We start from the raw sequence: 23,978 nt of genomic DNA, 5'->3' as shown, positions 1-23,978 counted from the left end.
ATGAAAATATTAGCAACTGTGTACAAAAAAGCAAGATCCTAGCATCTAAAAAAACACTAGAATTTCGTATATGGCACGAACATAGCAGTTAATTATTCCATAAACCCCAAAAATTGTCCAGCAGAAGCTATTAGACTTGTCAGTAACATCCCCAGAGATCAAACAAGGAGTGTCAGCCAGAGGTTCATGGGCAATGGCAGATTCAGAGGAGCAGGCGATGAAATTCCCCCTCGAGTTCCCACAGCAGGTTTGAAGATGAAATTATCACTGAATCTTGGTCCTAGGGCTTAGGCTATAATCGGTCTGCCAATCTGTGCTAATTTAACCTCTTCGAAGCAAATAAAATTGCAATGCAGGCCATCAAGAAAAAAATGGACAGCCCTCCGCTTGGCAGGATTGTTTAGGCCCCTCGCGTTCCAATTTACGATGAAGAAATGAGAAATCCATAATAAGGGAAACCATGGGGACTCGAGATAAGATTAATGAGGCCAGTACCAGACTAAGCGACAGAACAGCCCATCCTTGGACAGCTGAGGCGCGAAACATCTTGGCCGACGGAACACACGCCAGACCACATTGAACAGCATATCAGAGGAAGAACTAACATTGGGAAACAAGGGAAGCTCGCTGTCAAACTGATCTTGGCCACTGCATTTTATTAATTACTACAATGAGATTCGGGAATGTATAACAATTACTATATGAGACAACCATGGGAAGCCAAAACGTGGAACACTACTACGATCAATTAGACACATTACCGGCTAGAGGAATCACAACAGATCTAGGAGCAGCACCCCTGGCGCCCTATTGACTTCGGGATGTGAAGAGCCATCCGGGAAATCAGGCGAGGCTCGAGCCAGGGATTCATACTCGCAACTTGGTGATAGCAAATCAAGGAGGAGAATGCCCGGGGGCGAGATAGAGGAGTGCTGCAAGGCGGCCGTAGGCGATGTACGGAGCACTTCGAGGAACAAAAGGGGGCGCTGCGCTACAGACAATCTATGTGGAGGAGATTGGTAGAAGAAATAACCTGAGTCATTCGTCGTGCCCCTGGCCGTGCCGTTGACTCCGGTGTGGTTCGCATCCTTGACACCGTCATGAGCACGGAGGAACCAGGAACGAGATGAGATCCAATCTTGTGGTATAACGCCGTGATTTAGTTTGCAGCGCCAACCGGGATTAGTTATGAGGGCGATTAGCGGTAAGGTTTATATAGAAGCTAAATATTTTTGGTGGGAAAAAATAAAAAAATTATAGGGCAAGTAATTAAGGGTGGTTAGCGGGAAGATTACAAAATTATTGGCGCAAAGTACACAACTGGCAGCAATGTTTGGTGGGAAAAATTAATATTATTGGGGGGAAGAATTTATAATCTATATCTATACCTAATAATAAAGGGAGGATTGTTTCCTTGGTCCAACACTTTTTTGGACCGATTTGCCCTCCCACCAAATCACATACATCCGCGGTTCGGTCCGTTGGTCCATTGCGTTTGTTCGTCCGGCTGTCTTCATCCGCTGTGTGCCTATCGTCCGTCGCTAGCCTTAAGAGTCCGTTCCAAGTACGATTGCTAATTTGGATTCCTTGCCATGCTAGAATCTGTTTCACGTACGATAAAATAGTACCGAACATCGTGCACATCTACTCCGTATATATATATATATATACGAGGGCCAAGACGCCTAACAAAGCTCAGGACGATTCGATCTAATTCCATAGTGAAGATGATGACCGGGCCGGGCAATAAGTAGTCAGCGCCGGTAAGGCTCAGGCATGGCAAGGTTCGCTGCTCGCCTCGCCGAAGGGAATCAGGCACCAAACCATGTTGTCTCGTCGCTATTGGCGCTCTGGGCCACCTCAATCCGATCCAAACCTTTTCAAAATACTACTACAGCAACGCATCGACCATGGAGCAACCCTAGCGAGCTGCGGGCGTCGTCGGGATAGGCCTGGTCACGGGTTTGAACTGCCGGTGGCTTGGCCGGGCACGCGAAGATAAACTCCAGCGGCCACCAGAGAGCGCACCGCAGATCACCAGGCCATCCGCAGCCTGAGTGCCTCCGTTCTCACGGCCAATGGGGCGGCGATCGTGGTGTGCTTGATCCACATGACTATAAGTTGAAGTGGCGTGAGGCTGACATCGTGGCACCGCTGTTGCTGAGCATGGACGCGTTCGGCACCACGGCCGAGAAGGCCGTCACCGTGGACACTAGACGGCCCAAGCCGTGGTTAGATAGGCGTGGTGTTGTTGACTGAAGATCCGGGCAGAGAGGGTGGCTTGGACAGGGATATCGATCACTTTGGCATTAGGAGCACTCCGCCAAGTGGGATGGGCCATTGGTTCATGCCAGAGCTGGACTGTGTACTGTGATGATGGATGATGCAAGGAGGTGCGGACGTGTGAGTACTGGGAAGGTTGGCTACACGAGGATGTCGGCCGCTGCTGCAGCAGCCTAGAGCTTGTTCGTCTCCCATTGTTGTGCCTGCGCTCGCTGAAGCATGCACCTGCCTAACCATATTTCATGAACTCAGATGGATTCAGGCTACTGCTCTTTTCGACAATCCACTCTATGTTTTAGGATTACCTGGGTTGTACATCTAGAATAAGTGTGATATATGTACGTACGAGAAGCCTGGTACTGTTGTAGATGGATGTGCAACTTCCTGGCCGCTGGAGCTTCTTCCGTAAAAGACGCCTTCCCCTGCGCGCTGCTGAAACGAAGTGTTTGCCATTATTAACAATCAAGAGCCCAACCGTGATGCCAATGTGCATGAACCTGTGGAGTTTGATGTTATATGTGTTGAGCCTGGACATGCTGAAAAGGAGAAGTGCCTTTGAGTGCTCACGCTGACTTGACAATTTTTAGCTTAACGGGTGATCCGACCATTTGTATTCAGCGTCAATGTGGTTGTGATATTTATTTATATTATTATTGAGATGGAAGTGATGCTAAAAGCTTAGCATTCGGCCTCCGTTGGTACTGGAGATCTTTCATTCTTATTTAAATATTAAACGGCTATGGTAGAATTTATGCATTTTATACATCGACAAGATGATATCCATCTAATAAATATTTTCATATCAATTAGGATACTGTCAAACGTTGGTCTGTATCAAAGCATTATTTCTCTCTCATAAATTCCGATCTCCCCTATGTCATATTTTCATGTATTTTTTTAATATTATGATGATATAAATCAATTGATTTATTGCTTATTTGAAAACGAATTAAAGAAGGTAATGAATATACCAAGCTTTAAACTCAAGGAGTAAACTACTTTATATGAGTCATAGATTTCTTATATTCAATAATAATTAAATGAGTAATGATCAACCCGTAGCAACGCACGGGCACTTTTGCTAGTATAATAAATTGGAAAATCTATATTTGGAACCAAGATGAAATATGTATAGTTTCAAAAAATGAAATATATATGCTACTGAAAGTAATGTTACTAAAATTTGTTGTAAAAGGTTATTGCGAGGTGAAAAAACCACCAGATCGTGGTTATTTAGTGTACAGTTAGATCAGAGTCATAGAAATATAATGTGTTTTCGTGCTTCATCTTATCCGTAGGTAGTTTGAATCCCTTTGGGACGGGCGTTTTGCGAACCCGACGGAAGAAATAAACTTTCCACTGAGTTCATTATCATTATCACCTCGTCTTCAAAATCATCGGCTTCAGTGCTCCGTCGGCCTTCCTGCTCGAGGCGCCACTTCCTGTCGAGGACTACTGTGAGGGCTGTGGCTTGGAGTTTTTTCGAGATGATGTCCAACAATGGCCAAACCCGCGAGCGCGGTTCGGTGCGCGGCTGTGCTGGTTGAGTTTTCATCTGATATGTTTGGCATGCCACAATTGTTGCCTGTGGCGTTTTTGGTTGTATGTTTCCTCTCGAGTCCACGGACATAAACAACAACTTGGGTTCTTGAGTCATCTCTCGCTGCTCGTCTTCTGGTATCCTATTCAACCGTGAAGCGGTTCTTCGGTTGTTATTTCCTACTCCTATGCTTGCGTTTCCCGTGGAGCTTAACTGTGCTCGCCGAAGACTGAAAGAATCGGCTCGTTCCTGCGGGCATGAAGTTCTCACCTCATCTTCCTTAGTTCTTTCCTCTGCATATGCAGCATATACTGATACACCATGAGGGAAACTCCTTCCTTCAAAAGCATCCTTTACTTTATCCCATGTAGCTTGCAAAAGGATCAGCGTGGGCCTGCGCTGCCTCGTTAGCATTTGGGGCACCATTGTTGCCGTTAATTTTTTTTGTCGGCACTGGTGTTGACGTTGCCAATGTTGCCACTACCGGTACCTTCGGGTGGGGGTTGAACACACCTATCCAGGTCGAAACGGTTCGGGTCTACTCTAGGGTTGCCGTCTTCATCATATTCCGCCTCTTCCTCTTTGGGGTCTTCTTCGACAAAGCCATCTTGAACTCTCGTTATGTCCACCATACACACATGATGATGTGCTAGGTAGATCTCATTACTACAAAAATCAGGGTATGAGTCGACTTTCCTGATTCCAGAGTCTGCGTTGTCATTGTTGCACTCGCCGTCGACGATGTTCTTCAAGTTATTATGCTGGAGCACCCGAGTAGATGATGTGTCTCTGTTGGAGCCAAAAAAAAGACACCATCGAATAGATCGGCGAGATCTCCCAGGCTTGCAGCGGAGCCGATGTTGCTTTGTGTCATTGATACGTCTCAAACGTATGTATAATTTTTGATGCTCCATGCTTGTTTTACACCAATTCATATATGTCTTGCTTACACTTCGTTGCACTTTTACATGATTTCCGGCACTAACCTTTTAACAAGATGTCACAGTGCCAGTTCCCTGTTTCTGCTGTTTTTGTATTTCAGAAAAGTTGTATAGGAAATATTCTCGAAATTGGACGAAACAAAAGCCGAAGTTAATATTTTACCGAAACGAAGAAGAAGTCCGGAGTGATGTGGTCTAAGACCCCGTTTGTGGCCAGATCTTGCGGATGACCCGAAATCCAAAGGAGGGAGAGAGGGAGAGCCGAAGAACACGATGAACACGAAGAACACGAGGAACACGAGGAACTCACGCACTCACACCAACCCGATACAATCGATACTTACCCCCGTGGCTCGATGGACCACGCCAATAGAATCAACCCGGAAGAGACACGCGGTAGAATTCCGAGTGGAGAGATTGGTGAGGGAGATGAATCTAGGAGTGGGAGAGAGAGTGGGTAGCACTAGAATCTCACACACCAAATCCAATCATCCAACAAGGGTAGCCTTGATACAAAGGGGATGAAACCCTAGGGAGACAAAGCTCAACTTCATGTCTAAGCCTAAATCTTGTCTAAGGGGTAAAGGAGGGGTCCAAGGCTACTTATATAGGCATACATGGCCAGCAAGGCGAAAAGGTACGCAAGTGAATAACTTAGGCAGTTTGGTGAGTCATTTCCGTCAAATCCGGTTTGGGTCCGGTCAGACCGGGTCTGTGACCGGGTGGTCCGGTCCTGGGTCCGGTCGACCGGGCGCCAACCGGGATCTTGCGAAGTTTCCGGTTGCCTTCCGGTACGATGCAGGGGAATCCGGTTGGACGCCCGGTTGACCGGGCCTAGGACCGGATGGCCCGGTTGTGGGTCCGGTCTGACCGGGTCCTGGACCGGCCAGGCTGGGCCTCTTCCTCCCGCCTCTTCTTCCTCTTCCTTCTTCTCTTCTTTCCTTCTTCTTCTTCTCTCTTCCTTGCACCATGGGAGTTCCTTCTCTCTTGGTCCTTGTCGATGTCGGCACCTATAGACACAACGATGATAGGCATGAGGTAGCATACCATTCAAGTTGGTGTTGAGGTTGACCATAGAGAGGAAAGAGTTCACCTTGACATATATGGCGGGGGTTGACCATAGCTGACGGTAACAAAAGCTCAGCGATGTTTGACTCATCAGCGCCGAACCGCGCTAGACCAGAATACAGATCGGCAGCAGCAGCAACAGCTTGGAGTGCTCCTAGAGCAGCAGCCCGTGCCAGTCCGTCTGTCGGCTCATCCCTCAGCCCTCTGATGTCTTCATCCCCTCCATGGCCTTCGGGTTTTCGGCGGGCGGAGGTAGACATTCGGCCTGATGCCTCAAGCCAGTGCGTGCTCAGGTGCTCTTAGCAGTAGAAGCTACCGCCGCACCGTTTCACCAGGGAGAAACAAATTCGAAAAAAGGACAGAGAAGAGAGGCCAAAATCGATCGAGCCGGGGGACAAATTGGAAATTACCTTAGTCCGACCTCCTTTGTTGGCCTCCAGTCACAGTGGTGGTTGAGCTCGTTCCTTCCAGGCTTCGACGGTTCCACCGGCGAGACCAGATCTAGCACCACGGGACAAGACCAAATCGGCAGGCGTCCGGGACAGGGTCTGAGGGACGACGTCTCCCGGATTTATGAGCAACGGTTTCAGCATTCCTCCCGACGGATGAGGGAGGCGACGCCACTCACCGGAGATCGATTTGGTGGCCGTGAGATGGAGAAGATCCAATCGAGCCGACTGCCTCCTTGAGGCAGGCGCAGACGGAGATCAAAGCGTCCTCGAGTAAGCGCCGAGCAGAAGCTGGTAGACGGCTTGGTGGGGTCCCTGCGCACGGATTCTAGCGACGGCGAATGTGACGACAACTTCTTGAACCTGCCGGTGAGCACGCGCGAATAAGTCCCCTTCTATAGAGTTTCCGTGCGATGCCTACGCGGCCTCTTTCCGTAGGATCCCGTCCTTGTCCGCCAACATCGTCGCAGCTCGGTCCAACGGCGTGAGCTGCCCTTGGTGCCCGGAGAGAAAGGCAATGAGGATTGGGGAAGGAGATAGGAGACGGGAGACCTATCCCTGACTGTCCAAAACGAAACGAAACGTTATATTACTCGGCGGTGGCAGGGCACGTAATTTGAACAGAAATTTAGGGGCAACTAAAAAACGGACGAAAAAAGTGGGGAGAAACCTTCCTTCCTTTATTAGTATATAAAGATAAAGATAAAGATAGACATCAACAGACGTACAGAGGTCAAGTACATGTTAGATTACAATTAGACTACGTTACGATTCTGACAGCCCCCCTCAATCTCAACTAGGGACATGTTGAGATTGCGTTTGCACTCATCAAAGAGAGGAAGAGGTAGAGGTTTAGTAAATATATCCGCAAGCTGATCCTTCGAAGACACAAACCGAACTTGCAGAAGTTTCCGAGCAACCCTCTCACGGACAAAGTGAAAGTCAATTTCAATATGCTTTGTTCGTGCATGAAAGACTGGATTCGTCGAGAGATATGTAGCTCCAATGTTGTCACACCACAACACAGGTGGAGACCGTTGTCGAACACCAAGTTCTTTCAACAAAGCCTCAATCCAAATGACCTCAGCAGTCGCATTAGCAACAGCCTTATACTCAGCTTCTGTAGAGGAGCGAGAGACTGTAGCTTGTTTGCGAGCACTCCACGCAACTAAGTTACCTCCATAGAACACAGCAAAGCCCCCCGTGGATTGACGATCATCCACATCTCCAGCCCAATCAGCATCAGAGAAAGCAGAGATGGCAGGAGAAGTGGAGGGGCGTAGAAGCAAACCATGACCAATAGTGTGCTTCACAAAGCGAAGAATTCTCTTGACAGCAGCAAGATGTTCTTCAGTAGGAGAGTGCAAAAACTGACAGACTCGGTTGACCGAGAAAGATATATCTGGCCTGGTCATTGTAAGGTATTGAAGCCCGCCAACAATACTTCGATAATCTGTAGCATCATCAGATCCAAGCAATGGGCTGTCCAATTGAAAAAGCTTGGTGGTGGCAGACATAGGAGTAGTCACGGGCTTGCACTTGAGAAGGCCAGCTCGCTTAAGCAAGTCCATGGCATACTTGTGTTGAGTAATACGAAGGCCAGCGGAGGACCGAGACACCTCAAGCCCAAGGAAGTAATGGAGAGCCCCAAGGTCCTTGACAGCAAATGCTTGACGGAGTCCAAGAACCAATCGATCAATGGCCATAGACTATGAGCTGAGCACAATAATGTCGTCGACATATACCAGAAGATAGGTAGTAACATCAGGGCGCTGGCAAATAAATAGAGACGTGTCAGCAGTGGATGGTACAAACCCATGCTGACGAAGAACAGCACCCAGACGAGCATGCCAGGCTCGAGGAGCCTGTTTAAGGCCATATAGCGCCTTTTCCAATCTGCACAAGTGGTGAGGCCGCTGAGGATCCTCAAAACCAGGAGGTTGCCGCATAAACACCTCCTCTTCAAGAAATCCATGTAGAAACGCATTTTGGACATCCAACTGACGAAGAAACCAGCCACGGGAGACAGCAAGAGAGAGCAACAGACGAATCGTTGTTGGTTTGACTACTGGGCTGAAGGTGTCTTCATAATCGAGACCATATCACTGTTTAAATCCCTTGGCGACCAATCTAGCTTTGTATCTTTCCACTTGGCCATTAGCATGTCACTTTACTTTGAAAATCCACTTAGAATCAATGACATTGACACCAGATGATGGTGGAACAAGACGCCAGGTGTTGTTACGAAGCAAAGCCTCAAACTCTTGCTCCATTGCTGTACGCCAGTGAGGAACACCAAGAGCAGCCCGAAAATGACGCGGTTCAGAGTGAGGGTCAGCAGCAGCATCAGCCATACACGCTGCTAACCAGGCAATAGTGCCATCTGTCCGTTGTTTGGGTTGACGCACACCTCGCAAGAGGCGAGTAACCGGGCGCATAGGATCCGGCTGCACAGGAGCAGCCGGTGGAGCGGTCGGTGCAGAGGAGCCGGGCACAGATCCCGAAGACGATCCTGCTGACTCGGCAGACATGTCTGTTGGTGCAGGGGAGGATGACGGGGTCGCGGAGTCCGAGACGGTCGGCGACACGGTCGGAGAAGCCTGATGTCTACTTCCCCCTCCTTTTCCTGTAGACAGTGTTGGGCCTCCAAGAGCAGAGGTTTGTAGAACAGCAGCAAGTTTTCCCTTAAGTGGATCACCCAAGGTTTATCGAACTCAGGGAGGAAGAGGTCAAAGATATCCCTCTCATGCAACCCTGCAACCACAAAGCAAGAAGTCTCTTGTGTCCCCAACACACCTAATAGGTGCACTAGTTCGGCGAAGAGATAGTGAAATACAGGTGGTATAAATAAGTATGAGCAGTAGCAACGGTGCCAGAAAATAGCTTGCTGGCGTGTAGTTGATGGTGGTAGTATTGCAACGATAGTAACACGGTGAAACGATTAAACAAGCAGTAGTAACGCAGCAGTATTTAGGAACAAGGCCTAGGGATTACACCTTCACTAGTGGACACTCTCAACATTGATCACATAACAGAATAGATAAATGCATACTCTACACTTTTGTTGGATGATGAACGCATTGCGTAGGATTACACGAACCCTCAATGCCGGAGTTAACAAGCTCCACAATTTGTTCATATTTAGTAACCTTATAGTGTAAGATAGATCAAAAGACTAAACCAAGTACTAACATAGCATGCACACTGTCACCTTCATGCATATGTAGGAGGAATAGATCACATCAATATATCATAGCAATAGTTAACTTCACAATCTACAAGAGATCATGATCATAGCATAAACCAAGTACTAACACGGATGCACGCACTGTCACCTTTACATCGTGCAGGAGGAATAGAACTACTTTAATAACATTGCTAGAGTAGCACATAGATAAATTGTGATACAAACACATTGCAATCATAAAGAGATATAAATAAGCACCTCACTATGCCATTCATCAGTGAATAAGTATTCTGTGAAATATAGCCTAAGAGACCCACACGGTGCACACACTGTCACCTTTACACACGTGGGACAAGGAGTCTCCGGAGATCACATAATTAAAACTCACTTGACTAGCATAATGACATCTAGATTACAAGCATCATCATATGAATCTCAATCATGTAAGGCAGCTCATGAGATTATTGTATTGAAGTACATAGGAGAGAGATGAACCACATAGCTACCGGTACAGCCCCGAGCCTCGATGGAGAACTACTCCCTCCTCATGGGAGCAGCAGCGGTGATGAAGATGGCGGTGGAGATGGCAGCGGTGTCGATGGAGAAGCCTTCCGGGGGCACTTCCCCGCTCCGGCAGCGTGCCGGAACAGAGACTCCTGTCCCCCAGATCTTGGCCTCGCGATGGCGGCGGCTCTGGAAGGTTTCTGTGGGTTTCGTCGAACGTATCAGGGTTTTCGATCCAGGGGCATTATATAGGCGAAGAGGCGGCGCAGGAGGGTCGAAGGGGCGACGACACCATAGGGCGGCGCGGCCAGGGCCTGGGCCGCGCCGGCCTATGGTCTGGGGGCCCAGTGCCCCCCCTCTGGTCCTTCCCGGGTGTTCTGGATGCTTCCGGTGAAAATAGGAACTTGGGCGTTGATTTCGTCCGATTCCGAGAATATTTCGTTACTAGGATTTCTGAAACCAAAAATAGCAGAAAACAGGAACTGGCACTTCGGCATCTTGTTAATAGGTTAGTTCCAGAAAATGCACGAATATGACATAAAGTGTGCATAAAACATGTAGATAACATCAATAATGTGGCATGGAACATAAGAAATTATCGATACGTCGGGGACGTATCAGCATCCCCAAGCTTAGTTCTGCTCGTCCCGAGCAGGTAAAACGATAACACAGATAATTTCTGGAGTGACATGCCATCATAATCTTGATCATACTATTTGTAAAGCATATGTAGTGAATGCAGCGATCAAAACAATGTATATGACATGAGTAAACAAGTGAATCATATAGCAAAGACTTTTCATGAATAGCACTTCAAGACAAGCATCAATTAAGTCTTGCATAAGAGTTAACTCATAAAGCAATTATTCATAGTAAAAGCATTGAAGCAACACAAAAGAAGATTAAGTTTCAGCTGCAAGAACTGGCGTGTATACATTTCGCATCACCGCTGGTTTGTACCACGCTCTTGATAATCTGGTGGCAGCTGATAATGGACCTCGGCATTTCCAGCTCTATATTTATGATACAGATGAAAACTTGATTCATAGGGCTAACAGGTCGCCAGATCTTAATATAGAGCATGTGGATGACCTGAATGACAAGATGATCTCCAGGTTTCCAGGCAACGAAAGGTTATACCATAGCTTCGACTCAACCGAGGATGATTTGCAGAATAATTACACTATTGACTTTTTGAACTCGATCACACCAAATGGATTGCCCCCGCATGTCTTGAGATTGAAAGCCAATTGCCCGGTCATTCTGCTCCGAAACCTCGACCCTCATAATGGCCTATGCAACGGAACACGGCTTATGATAAGAGCCTTCCAAGATAATGCAATCGATGCGGAGATTGTTGGTGGTCAGCATGCTGGAAAGAGGGTATTCATACCTAGGATCCCTATGTCGCCCTCGGAGGACATCTCACTTCCCTTCAAACTCAAGAGAAAACAGTTCCCCATTCGCCTGAGTTTTGCAATGACCATTAACAAGGCACAAGGCCAAACCATACCAAACGTTGGTATTTACCTTCCCGAGCCTGTATTCTCACATGGACAGCTATATGTTGCACTGTCGAGGGGTGTGTCAAGAAAGACGACACAAATTTTGGCCAAGCCAAACAAAGAGGTCGATAAATCCGGGAAAAGCACAAAAAACATTGTATATAGAGATGTTTTAAAGGGATGAGGCAGGTGGGTTATTATAAGGTTTATTTGCATCATGGTTTTGTACCTATATAACTACTTTTGATGCTAACATTTTTTGTTGATTTCACGACTTAATCATGATAACCTATGAACATTGAAGAGGTATTTTAATTTAATATATATATATCAAAGGTTTACAACACATAATACAAAGTTCTGCAGCACCAAGTAATGATCAACATACTTATTATTATATTATCTTTCACCCGAAACTGACTAACAATATACATATAATTGTATTCCTTAAATTATCTTTGAAACATTATCGTATTTAGTTTCTTAACATACAGAGATATCTCAAGCTTTATTTCTCATTTCCATTTTGCGCAGATGGGACTTCATTTATGCAGCGTATGTTGCAATTGGATATCATCATCACTCAATTAAGGTATGTATGGTTCGAGTAAAAAAAATCCTTACAACAATCGTCTAGGGAATTAAAAGAGCCAACCGGGCTACTTTGCTCTTACACATCTATGTTGTTTAAAAGGATTCTTAAATTACTTCGTAAAAGTATACTTATTGTAAATGATTGTTCACTACTGACTAATAACTTGTAACTGTGTACGGCTCTAAATATTTGATTTTGTTTGGGCTTCCAGCAAGTAAAAGAGGACAAAGGATGATGCGTCTGTTGCCATGGATGTTTTATGGATGGTTGCAAGGTAGTACGAGTAGCTGCAAGTGTTCAAGTTATGTGTACACTCACTCATGGACTGATGTTCTTACGTATGTTATTATCAAAGGTGTGTGATCGACATCGGTATGTGCAGAGAACTGATGATTTCCTGGAACCATAACAACTGATGATCCCCTATCCTATTATTATTTCTCACAACATTATCTACAACTTTTGTGTCAAGTGCTGATATTAGTTTTACAAATCACCTGCAGCAACCATGGCTTAAGCAACACCTATTGCTTCTACCAAGCCAATCAGCATGAAACATGTATTGACAATGCCAGTGACATACATCTCCACTAATTTGCAAACGTCAAGAACTACGCGAGCAAATAAGATTTGTGCGTGTTCAATTTATCACAATATCATATGGAAAAAAGTAAATTTCGCTGGTGAATTGAGATTACATGTGAGAGTTAGTATTTGCAGACTCATCTATTTATGATATAATTTCTCAGACCAAAGAATGTAACTGACGCATGGACATACCATGGTAACAACTAAGCAGAGCATGTTTAATACATGTGAAAATCTTGTGAGAAATGGAGGATTTACCTTCTGGGGAGACGATGAACCGGCTCACTTGTTCCTTTTGTTAAATTGTTCGGCCAATCTGCTCCAACATACTTAGACTGGCTAAAATCCTCAATAACATGGAAGATTGAGCGCAATCACCATCCACAATTGGTGTTTCTGTGTAAAGAACCACAAGGAGCACGAACGGCAGCAGTGAGCAGAGCGCACACAAGTGACATACAGAACCAAGGCAGCCTCTTTGATAAAGCACGCACGCCACCTGCGTACCTGGGTGAGGGAGAAGAAGAAGAGCCCGAGGCAGATGTGGTGGGCGACGGACTCGAACGGGAACGGCAGCTCGGCTAGGGGGCCCTCTTCCTGCGCCCCCGGCGACGCGCAGACCTGCACTAGATGGCACACCGCCGTCCTATGCGGCGTCAGCTCCAGAAGCGCCTGACCTCCTGCAGATCCCGCCTCCTTCGACCCTGCCCCCGCTCTGCGAACACGAGCGGACAAGTTCATGGCGCCGCCGCCGGCGAGGACGACGTCGTCGCCGGAAATTGAAATTGTTTCGGCGAAGATGTCCCCTCCGTCGGCGCCTAGCGTTGGGTTGCCCCCGGGCATGCGAGCTCGAGTGCCTCCTTGGGCACTCTAGCGGCTGGATTCGACGAGGACGGGTGGTGGGGAGGTCGGTGACGGTGGCGGCTTGACGAAAGAGACTGGACAGTGAGCTACAGAGTGTGGGCTTATCCGTTTTTTTTTTTTTTTTTTCTGAGCTGGGCATTGTCTATTCAGATGTGCATTGAGTAACGAGCTAAAATGATGTACTTTACTAGGTGTGTAGCACACAATCGAGCTACGGTTTTAGTCGGCAATGCGTTGTAATTTCCACTCAAACAAAATAAGCTTGCACATAAATTTTTATTATTTGTACCATTAAAAATTGTAATCATACATGTAATTTTGTGGATTATTGTTAAATTTTATGGAGTATTTCACGAGAGATATTTTATCCGGCATTTCTACACAAGTATATTTTGCTATGTATTGTGATACTTATTTCGTGGTATTTCATTATATGAAAACTAACTCCTATTTGATAGCTTCATACGACACACTAAAAGAAAAACAAGTTATCATTTATGTGTATTTGGAATTGATAGATATTCTATTATAAATTGTGAAACGTGCATTGCACGTGCATGCTTACTAGTAACTTCAAGTCAGTGAAGCTGAGTCCGTTCATATACAAGCGGGACACAAATCTGTCACCAACTGAAACCTAGCGAAGTGGTCGTTGACGTGTGATTTTCCCTTGCCGTCCATGGTTCAAACCCTGGGCTGCATGATTTTTGAGTATTTCCTATAATACATCTATAAACCGTGAGTTAAATAAGAAAAAAAATAGGAGCGCCCTGGGCTGCATGATTTTTGAGTATTTCCTATAATACATCTATAAACCGTGAGTTAAATAAGAAAAAAATAGGAGCGACAAGACAGTGTAGAGAATATCGTTACAATATGTTGCTCCATTTTTGCAACATAAGGGAATTGTTGGCGAGAAAAAAATATCCCTATTACAACCAATACATATTTTGCTGCAATAGGAAGCCATTTTTTGCAACAAATATTTGCAACTAGCACCACATGTCAGAATTGTTGCAATACATATCTGAATGTTACCACAAAGATTTTCTTTGTTGCAATATGTAGTCTCCATTGCAATGAAATGACAAATTCACGCAACGCGGCGCAATTGTTGCAATATCGCTACCATATTACAACACTAATGCAGTTTGTGGCAATATGTAGCTTCTGTTGCAACAAAAGTTCTACTTACTGCGACAAAGCAAAACTGTGGCAATATATATAGCCTATTACCGCAACTTGGAATTTTGTGGTAATATCACATTTTATTGCAACAAAATATGGTCATTGCAATAAATTTCGTTGCAATAGACCGAAATTCCTGTAGTGTTATCCCCGTCCGTGCGAAGAGCTTCCCCTCCCCGTCCCGTCCGTGCGAAGAAGAAGCTTCCCCTCCCCGTCGTTCTTCTCGAGACGCACCGGCGGTCAAGTTGATCCACGGTAGGGCTGCTATCTCTAGCTCAATCATGTATCGGGCAAGACGGCCTAACGATTTATATTTTCTTGATGCTGCTAAAAAAATTCGTCAGTATGCTCGAACTAATTGGCACTTTATAGTTTTCCGCTCGATTTGTCATCGATCAATTTGTTCATTTGTGTGGGCATATAGAGTCAGTTCTGCACTCGATCCGTTAATTTGCTGAAATGCCATGGCAGAGTTTTGTACACGATCTGTTTGCTAAAATGTCGATGGGCATTTTTTGTTTTGTACTCGACATGATTGCTGAAATGCATAATCATGTAGTATAGTTTTGTACTCGATGGATATACATTTCCTACTTCGCCTTAAATTAATCACCAACCATTGTATCTCATAATTAAACAGATGGACAGAACTTAGATACTGCATGGACACTTATGTTCCCCTTCATATATAAATGGTGTTCAACCCTTTATGGGGTTTATTAGAGCTCATGAAGGTCACAACCTGGACGTGTATTGCCCGCGCTGCACATGTATGAATGGTGAGAAGAGGCCTCACCCTGTAGTGGCAGATCATTTACACATTTTTGGGATGGACCGCACATATGTTAGGCGGGTTTAGCATGGTGAACCATATAATGATCCTTTAGCAGGAGAAGCAGATCTTGCTCACACTGTATGTGTGCTGGCATATGTAGTTAATTATTTATATTGATGCTGCCGCTGTTTTAATCAATAGTTTGCATTGCTGTGCAAGGTTCTGTACTCAAATTTAACTTGTTGCAGATGGATGGACGGGAAGGAGAGAAAAAGCGCTTGCTTCAGGAAACGGGTTTCAGCTCTGGGACATGTGCTGTGCCAGATGAGAAGGTAAATATGTAAAACGGCATTTGTTCAGGTTGCATCCCTTAGATGTTTGTCTAATCGGTTGATGTACTAATTGCAGAAGCATAGAGTTGAAGAGGTCTCTCAGTTTGATGGGAGATTTGAAGATGAATCTCAGTTTGATGCACCTGTGGATGGTACTGATGACGAGCCTTTCATAGACGAAGGTCCTGCACCTGAGATTATCCAGCCTACAGAAGGAGGCCGTGGACCGAGTACACAACTTTGCGTTGAAGTGGATGCACGCCCGGAGATCATCAGGGGCATCCGTGTAGTCTCAAGACCACCCAGCCCTGATGCACCTGTGGATGGTACTGATGACGAGCCTCTCATAGACGAAGGTCCTGCACCTGAGATTATCCAGCCTACAGAAGGAGGCCATGGACTGAGTACACAGCTTTGCGTTGAAGAGGATGCACACCCGGAGATCATCAGGGGCGTCCCGGTAGTCTCAGGACCACCCAGCCCTGATGCAAAATGTTGAGCTACTTTATGATTCGTACTCTTATGTTCTGGTGCTGTAGTATGTTATGATTTGTACGCCTTTGGCGCTAGATTAAGCATTCAGTGGATGATCGCGTTGCAAAATTCGACACCCACACAATCAGTTCATCGTATGAGTAGTAGCACAATTACTTCTACAGCGATTCCTGCCAGCGCATTAGTTGGTAGCATGAAACACTTTCAGGTACTCCCCTCTGATTCATATTAATTGACTCAATTCTGTCTAGATATGGATGTATCTAGATGCATTTGTTAACTAGACTAACAAACTTGAGTCAGTTAATATGAATCCGTGTAAACCGCCCAGTCCTCGAGCAGCTAGTTTATTGACTCTGGACTCCAAGCCTCTCGCGGCAAGCCAACGACGAAGCTTTGACCAGATCTTGGCCCGCAATTTTTTGTGTGTGGCGAATAGCAAAGCTTTGACCAGTTCCTCTCGGGATGCAGCACGCCGGTGAGCTTGCACGGTTGCCATGAGCACTTTCCGGCGGAACTTCCTCTTCAGCGCCCTCAAGCCGCTGCTGCGAGACAGCACGCAGTGCCTCGAGGTGGACGGAATTCTGTATCTCAGGGCGGGGGGTCCGCATCGTCCGGGAACGTTCTCCAGAGGGTTACCGAGGACATGCATGGCGGCCAGGGGATTTGTTTTTTTTTTTGGTTTGAGCTTGGGATTTGGGGTTTTTTCGGATAGGGGAGGAGGAACCGAGGAAGAGGAAGGAACAGCCACGTGCTTGGCGCGTGGCGGTGTGCTTGAATTTCGATTTTTTGTGAAATGTTTCATTTCCCCGCTACAATTCGGGGGTTTCTTGACGCGCCAATGCGTCCCGCCGGGCAGCTTCAAGTGAATTTGGGGTGCCACGCTATGGGCCCTAGTTTCAGTGAGACATGTAATGACTAGTCACATCAGTAAGTTCACTGTGTAATAAAATATGTTACCCCTCCCCTTTATGTAGCACCCCTTCTCTCCCGATCGAGTGCCGATTGCCGACGGATGCAAGCCGCTAGCTCGATCCCCTCCTTTCGCCTCCACCGTCCAGGCATCCAGCTTGGAGGGGCAAGCTGCATCTAGACCAAGCGGATTAGGTAGGACTAGTAATGTTCTTTCCTTTCTTGAGATCGGTTCTTTTTTCCTCTCCTCGATATCTTGCGCATCTCTTTCCTATTACGGGCGAAGGGTGTCTTTCTGGTCACCCTCGAGCTGGGAGTGATTGTTGGGGGTGGGGGGCGGGGGCTACCTTTGCTTGGATTGGGGTGTTCTTCCTTTATTTGTCGACATTTGCAACCTTTGTAGTTTCTGCTGATCCTCACTGTATCTTTTGTCAGCTTGTATAGGAAAGGTAAGACCTCGGCGGTGGGGGCAATGGAGCATAAGGCCACCACGCATGTGGGCAGTTGGCTGAGCCTGAGCTGCGTCCCCAGCCCCTTGAAGCGATTACTCCGTTTGCTTATCCACTCTTTACCTTTTAAGTGTCTCTCTGCATCCTCAATCTGTTCCTGTTACGGAATATGTTTAAAGTAGCACATGTCTTCGGTGTTTGTGCGTAAAGCCTCTGTGACACCATGCTCTATATTCTCTGTATCAGGTTGGTACCTCCAGGGTTCCGTGCGAGGCTATGGGGAACGAGAATAGCGCCCCACCTGCTGCGCGGGAGCATGGCCCGATCTGCGGCACAAGAAGCGAAATGTCCTTTGCCCGAGCTGGGCAGGGACCGCCCGAGGGTAATTTTTTTTAACCAACTTACCATGATGTAGTCTGAATACTGATACTCCCTCGAGATCCAAATTAATTGACTCAACTATACGTAGATACGGATGTATCTAGATGTGTTTTAGCTCTAGATACTATCGCCTCCATCCCAAAGCTTTGGGCTTATATTATTTTTAGAAAGTCAAACTATACCATGTTTGACTAAGCTTTTACCAAAAATCAGTAACATGCAAAATACAAAATTAATATCATTAAATAGATAATAAAATATATTTTCCTACGGTATCTACACAGTATTATATTTGTTGATAGAATGTTCTAAAATTTTGGTCAAACTTTGCTTGTTTTGATTTCTCAAAAATAAATAAGGATTAAGCTTTTGGATGGTGGTAGTACATTCATATCTAGACAAAGCTGAGTTAACTAGTTTTTTGTCTGTCCATAGCTAGTGTTCACGCTGCAAAAGGCTAAGAGCATCAACTATATGCATCAGTCTATCTCATACGGTAATTCAATATAACTGCTGAGGTCTGCCTTTTGTTTTGCTATTCATATGCAGACTGAAACTTTAGGGCCTTTACTCAAAAGGAAGATCAAAACTGCGGCTGATCAGGCTGCCAGTATGTTGATGCCGCCCCCATCTTCTAAATGCCTCTACAAGCACAAGGCCACGCGCCGGTGGGTGGTGATCTTTTAATGAATATGGTATATTTTCTTAATCCACAAAACATGCCTTGATTTTTCTCTGTTTATTGTCGGTTTTTTCTATGCTTGCCAAAAGTTTACAACAACAACAACAACAACCAAGCCTTTCAGTCCCAAACAAGTTGGGGTAGGCTAGAGTTGAAACCCATAAGATCTCGAAGCCAAAAGTTTAGAAACACCAAATTCGTTTGCTTACAATCATCATACAGTAATGTTCATCTACTCCAGTTCCCCTAACCCAACAAAAAATGATGTTAATTACGATTTTTAGATTAAAAGAGCACCATTAGGCGCTGTTAATTACGACTTTGAGATTAAAATGTCATTTGCAATTGTTAATTACAATTTTGAGACAAATGGTTAGTTTAACCTCGATCTCTTCTGCTCTCCATTTATCCCAACCGAACAAAAATTTAACCATTCCATTCCTCTGAAATGGAACCATTCCATTCCATTCCACGCTGTTTCAGAACCGAACACACCCTTGCATTGTTGTGAACTGTTGTCCATACACGGCCATACCCTTCCACTTACATCCAGCACTATATGCATCAGTCTGTCTCAGAGTCATTCAATATCACTGCTGAGATCTGTTCCCATTCTTATGCAGGCTGAAACTGCTGCGCCTTTACTCAAGTGGATGCAAAATGAGGCTAATGAGGCTGCTGTGAGGACGATGGTGCCGGCACCATCTTCCGAAAACCTCTACAAGCACGAGGCCATGGGCCAGGTGGGTGGTGACCTTTTAATGAATCTGGTATATTTTCTTAATCCACATACATGATTTCATTATTATCTGTTTAATTACTGTTGGCTTTGTCTAATGCTTACCAAAAGTTCAGAAACACTGCGTTTGCTTACAATCATCATACACTAATTTTTCACTTTTCAGTCTGTCTCATCCAGTATATAAACTGTTGATTTCCATTGGCTTCTTTTGTAATCATTTGCATTGTTGTCAACTGTTCTCTATGCACAACCCTATTCTTCCACTTACACCCGCACTATTTGCATCAGTCTATCTCATAGATTTATTAAATATCAATGATGAGTTCTGTTGCTATTCATATGCAGGATGAAACTTCTGTGCCTCTACTCAAATGGATAAAAAATGATCTGATGAGGCTCTTTGTGAAGACGATGGTGCCACCACCATCTTACGAAAACCTCTTCAAGCACTAGGCCATGGGCCAGCTGGGTGGTTACCTTTTAATTAATCAGGTATATTTTCTTAATCCTCATACATGATTTGATTTTTGTCTGTTTATTGCCGGCTTTGTCTAATGCTTACCAATAGTTCAGAAACACACACACCTATTCTTACACTTACATCCAGCACTATATGCATCAGTGTCTCATAGATTCATTTTATATATCACTGTTGATGTCTGTTGCTCTTCAATTTTCATATGCAGACTGAAACTGCTAACCCTTCATTAGTCAAAAGGATTGCAACTGCTGCTGATGAGGCATCTGCAGAGGCTGCCACCAAGTTACTGTCAGCCCCACCTTCTGGATGCTTATATAAGCTCAAGTCCAAGGACCAGCCGGGCCGTAACCATCCAAGGGTTTGGGTATATTTTCTTAAGCCACATATACATGCCATGATTTATGTCTGATATTATCACCGGATCTGTCTAATGCTTTTTGGAATTCGGAAACACCAAATTAGCATGCTTATATTCATCATACACTAATTTTTCACTGTTCAGTTTGTAACATAGTGTTATGCACTCGCTTGTCAACATTTGCATTGCTCTGAACTATGCACTTTACACAACCTAATTCTTCCACTTACATTCAGCGCTACGCACCAGTAGTACCTCCCATGTTTCCTTCACCATCCCGATGCCGAGCTTGCGGGAATATGGCGGGCCCATGTACATACCCCGCATATAACACCTCCTATGGCTCTATCTACCTTTCTAGTAGCTCCTTCACAGAGTTACAGGTATGTATTCTCAGTGGTTTAGCATGAATTGGCATATAGTAAAGTCTTGTTTTTAGTCTTCCTGCTTCTTACATTTGTATCAATTTTCACATGCAGACTGTACCTTGTGAACTTCGTCCAATGATTAACCAGATGTGTCCGCATGAAGGGTCTTTCACTATGCATGGCAATGGCAAATTGATGAACACCTACACGGTCTATGAGGTGTATGTCTACAAGACGCAGGCCATCACATATTTGTATGGACATGATTGGAGAAAGTTTGCTTTTGACTACGGTCTGAAGAAGGGCGGCAGTGAGGATCAGAAACTCAAACGGGCAGATATACGTAACTGCTTACAGAGTTGGAGACACTTCCAAATATATAATATGTAACTTTTTTCTACTCATATCTTTTGATAACTGTTCTGAGCAGTTGTTCTAAACCATTCCCTCTGTTCTAGCTTGCTGGGTTTAACATGATCAAAGCTGCAGATCCCCTGATGGAACATGAGCGGATGTCACAAAGGGCAACCACACCAGCACCGACACCGGCTTCCCACTCTCCTGCATCAGCACCGGTTCCTGTACCAGCTCCGTTTACTGCATCTACCCAGCAGTCCCCTACATCAGCATTGGTTCCTGTAGAGGCCCCATATACTACACCTGCCAGCAGCTCCTGCATCAGCATTGGTTCCTCTAGCTGCACCGTTTACTGCACCTGCCCAACAGTCTCCTGCATCAGCACCGGTTCCTCTAGAGGCACCGTTTACTGCACCTGCCCAGCAGTCTCCTGCATCAGCACCAGCTCGTGTACCAGCCCAGGCTCCTGCACCTACCCCAGCCAGATCACCGAGGTCTCAGCTCATTGCTGTGGCCACCCATGTGGAGACCAGGACGCATCTGAAGGCTATGTTCGTGAGTATATGACAGCATAACTGCTCTTATCTTGATGTCTTCTCTGCTCAAAGTCTCACATGGTTCAGTGCATTGGTGCCATTGACTAATTTTTGGTGGTATCTCTTGCTTTGAATCAGAAATTGCCTAAAAGTATCTCCAAGGATCTCAATGCTGGCCGAAGGGGCAAGATATCCCTCGTCATGGAGAGTGAAGGTCTCACCGTGGAGGGACAGTACTCCGTTAGTCCCACAGATGGCCGCTTGGCTGTTACTTCCAGGTGGAAAAAGTTCATTGACGGTGCCAAACTTCGCATTGGATCAAAGTTGAAGGTCAAGATCTTTCGATGCCGCTGTGACATGCTGGTCATAAAGTTCGCGGTTGTCTAGTTCTGTTGCCCCATGAGCCCTTAGCAAATGCATTTGTAGTTATACTTATATAAGGTTATCTTATCTGAACTGCTAATTAATTGTATGGGTGGTAAAACTCTGGCAAGCTTTTGCTCTTAGCAAGTATGTATGTATGATCAGCTATTATGATAACTAATGTTTGTGTTCATCTTAATTTGCAATTCTATTTTAGAAAAAAACTTAATTTCTATTTTGGCTGACCTGTTAGAGAACTATCAGATTGAACCCACAACATGATTCAAATAGATTCATTACACCGAGCCACATGTCTTGACCTTGCTATACACTACTTCCATTAATCAGTGCAAGAAGGCTTACAAATTTGCCTGAACCATGGCAGATTCGAATCCACCTTATCTATCTAGAAATACAACCTTTGCAGAAAGAGGATTTGCAGTATGGGGAGGCTGACATTGGGGACCCATGAGCCAGCAGCGTCGTCAACGTTTTAAAGGTGGCAGGAGATCGAAAGAAAAAAATAAGCCAAAAATCAGTTGGTAAACAAATTCAAGAAAAGAAACATTTACCTTTCTGAGAGGATGACATGCGGGACCCATGAGGCAGCAGCATCCTCAACTATTTCAAGGCGGCAGGGGATCAAAAGAAAAAGGAAATAGCCAGAAATTAATTAGGGTCAAAAATAAATCCATCAAAGGAAACTTTTATTGTTCATAGAGGATGACATGTGGGACCGACTTGCCAGCTGCGTCGTCATCGTTTCAAAGGGGCAGGGATCAAAAGAAAAAGGCAAATAGCCGAGAAATTAGGGGAAAAAATAAATCCAACAAAGGAAACTTTTATTGTTCATAGAGGATGACATGCGGGACCCATGAGCCAGCAGCTTCCTCAACGTTTCAAAGTCGGCATGAGATTGAAAGAAAAAGGCAAGTGACATAATATCAGGAGCCAAAAATAATCCAAGAAAAGAAACTTTATTGTACATAGAGGATGACATGCGGGTCCCATTTTGTAGCAGCGGTCTCAACGCTTCCAAGGCGGCACAGGACCGAAAGAAAAATGAAGTAGCTAGAAATCAGGGTGTGAAAAAAAATCCAAGAAAAGAAAGATTTCAATTGGGCTGTATCTGGACATCTGGGCCTTCGAACTATCCTGCTGGGCCTTTTGACTCGTACAATTTCAGCCCACTCCAAAACAGGAAAGGTCGGATTTTTCTCAAAAAAAAAAATAGGAAAGTCCTATGCTTCGCAAAAACAAAAAACAAGGAGATTCAACATATAAGTTTGTTTATGTAGATATAAAGATTTAATTTATCCGTTTGCAATAGCTCAGAGCGAAATACAATGTTTATTGTACGCAAAATAAAATATCACATGTTTCTTGTACGGGAGAGGTCGACATCGGGGACCCATGAGCCAGCAGCGTCGTCAACGTTTCAAAGGCGGCAGGGGATCGAAAATAAAAAAAAAGCCAAAAATCAGTTGGTAAAAAAATACAAGAAAAGAAAACATTTATCGTTCTGAGAGGATGACATGCGGGACCCATGAGGCAGCAGCATCCTCAACGTTTCAAAGTCGGCATGAGATCGAAAGAAAAAGCCAAGTGACATAATATCAGGAGCCAAAAATAATCCAAGAAAAGAAACTTTATTGTACATAGAGGATGACATGCGGGTCCCATTTTGTAGCAGCGGTCTCAACGTTTCCAAGGCGGCACAGGACCAAAAGAAAAATGAGGCAGCAGCATTCTCAACAATTCCAAGGCGGCAGGGGATCAAAAGAAAAAAAGGAAATAACCCAGAAATTAATTAGGGGTCAAAAATGAAACCACCAAAGCAACCTTATATTGTTCATAGAGGATGACATGTGGGACCGACCTGCCAACAACGTCCTCATCGTTTCAAAGGGGGCAGGGATCAAAAGAAAAAGGCAAATAGCCAGAAATTAGGGGTCAAAAATAACTCCAAGAAAGGAAACTTTTATTGTTCGTAGAGGATGACATGCGGGACCCATGAGCCAGCAGCTTACTCAAC

The 23,978-nt window shown here is 45.1% G+C and overlaps 1 protein-coding gene across 1 annotated transcript; it reads right to left on the bottom strand.

The window, feature by feature from the left end:
- Positions 1 to 6,539: 6,539 nt before the first annotated feature.
- On the bottom strand, positions 6,540 to 8,635 carry LOC127318712 (uncharacterized mitochondrial protein AtMg00810-like). The gene is made up of 4 exons (XM_051349187.2): positions 8,456 to 8,635; positions 8,097 to 8,241; positions 7,364 to 7,950; positions 6,540 to 6,644 (listed from the first exon to the last, which is right to left on the bottom strand). Exons 1-4 carry the CDS (start codon positions 8,633 to 8,635, stop codon positions 6,540 to 6,542), a joined length of 1,017 nt encoding a protein of 338 aa, XP_051205147.2.
- Positions 8,636 to 23,978: the final 15,343 nt, after the last annotated feature.

Source organism: Lolium perenne, chromosome 7 (genome assembly GCF_019359855.2).
Source record: "Lolium perenne isolate Kyuss_39 chromosome 7, Kyuss_2.0, whole genome shotgun sequence".
Classification (NCBI taxonomy): Eukaryota; Viridiplantae; Streptophyta; class Magnoliopsida; order Poales; family Poaceae; genus Lolium; species Lolium perenne.
This window is presented reverse-complemented; position numbering and strand designations above follow the sequence as displayed.

Bases quoted from the DNA above. Each gene is read 5' to 3' on its own strand.
- LOC127318712 (XM_051349187.2), bottom strand. From the start codon at position 8,635: ATGGCTGATGCTGCTGCTGACCCTCACTCTGAACCGCGTCATTTTCGG. The intron at 7,951-8,096 runs GTTTGTACCATC...GACTCCGTCAAG, and splicing joins GCTGTTCTTCGTCAGCATGG to CATTTGCTGTCAAGGACCTT. The intron at 6,645-7,363 runs GTCATTTGGATT...GCTCACCGGCAG, and splicing joins TTGCTAATGCGACTGCTGAG to GTTCAAGAAGTTGTCGTCAC.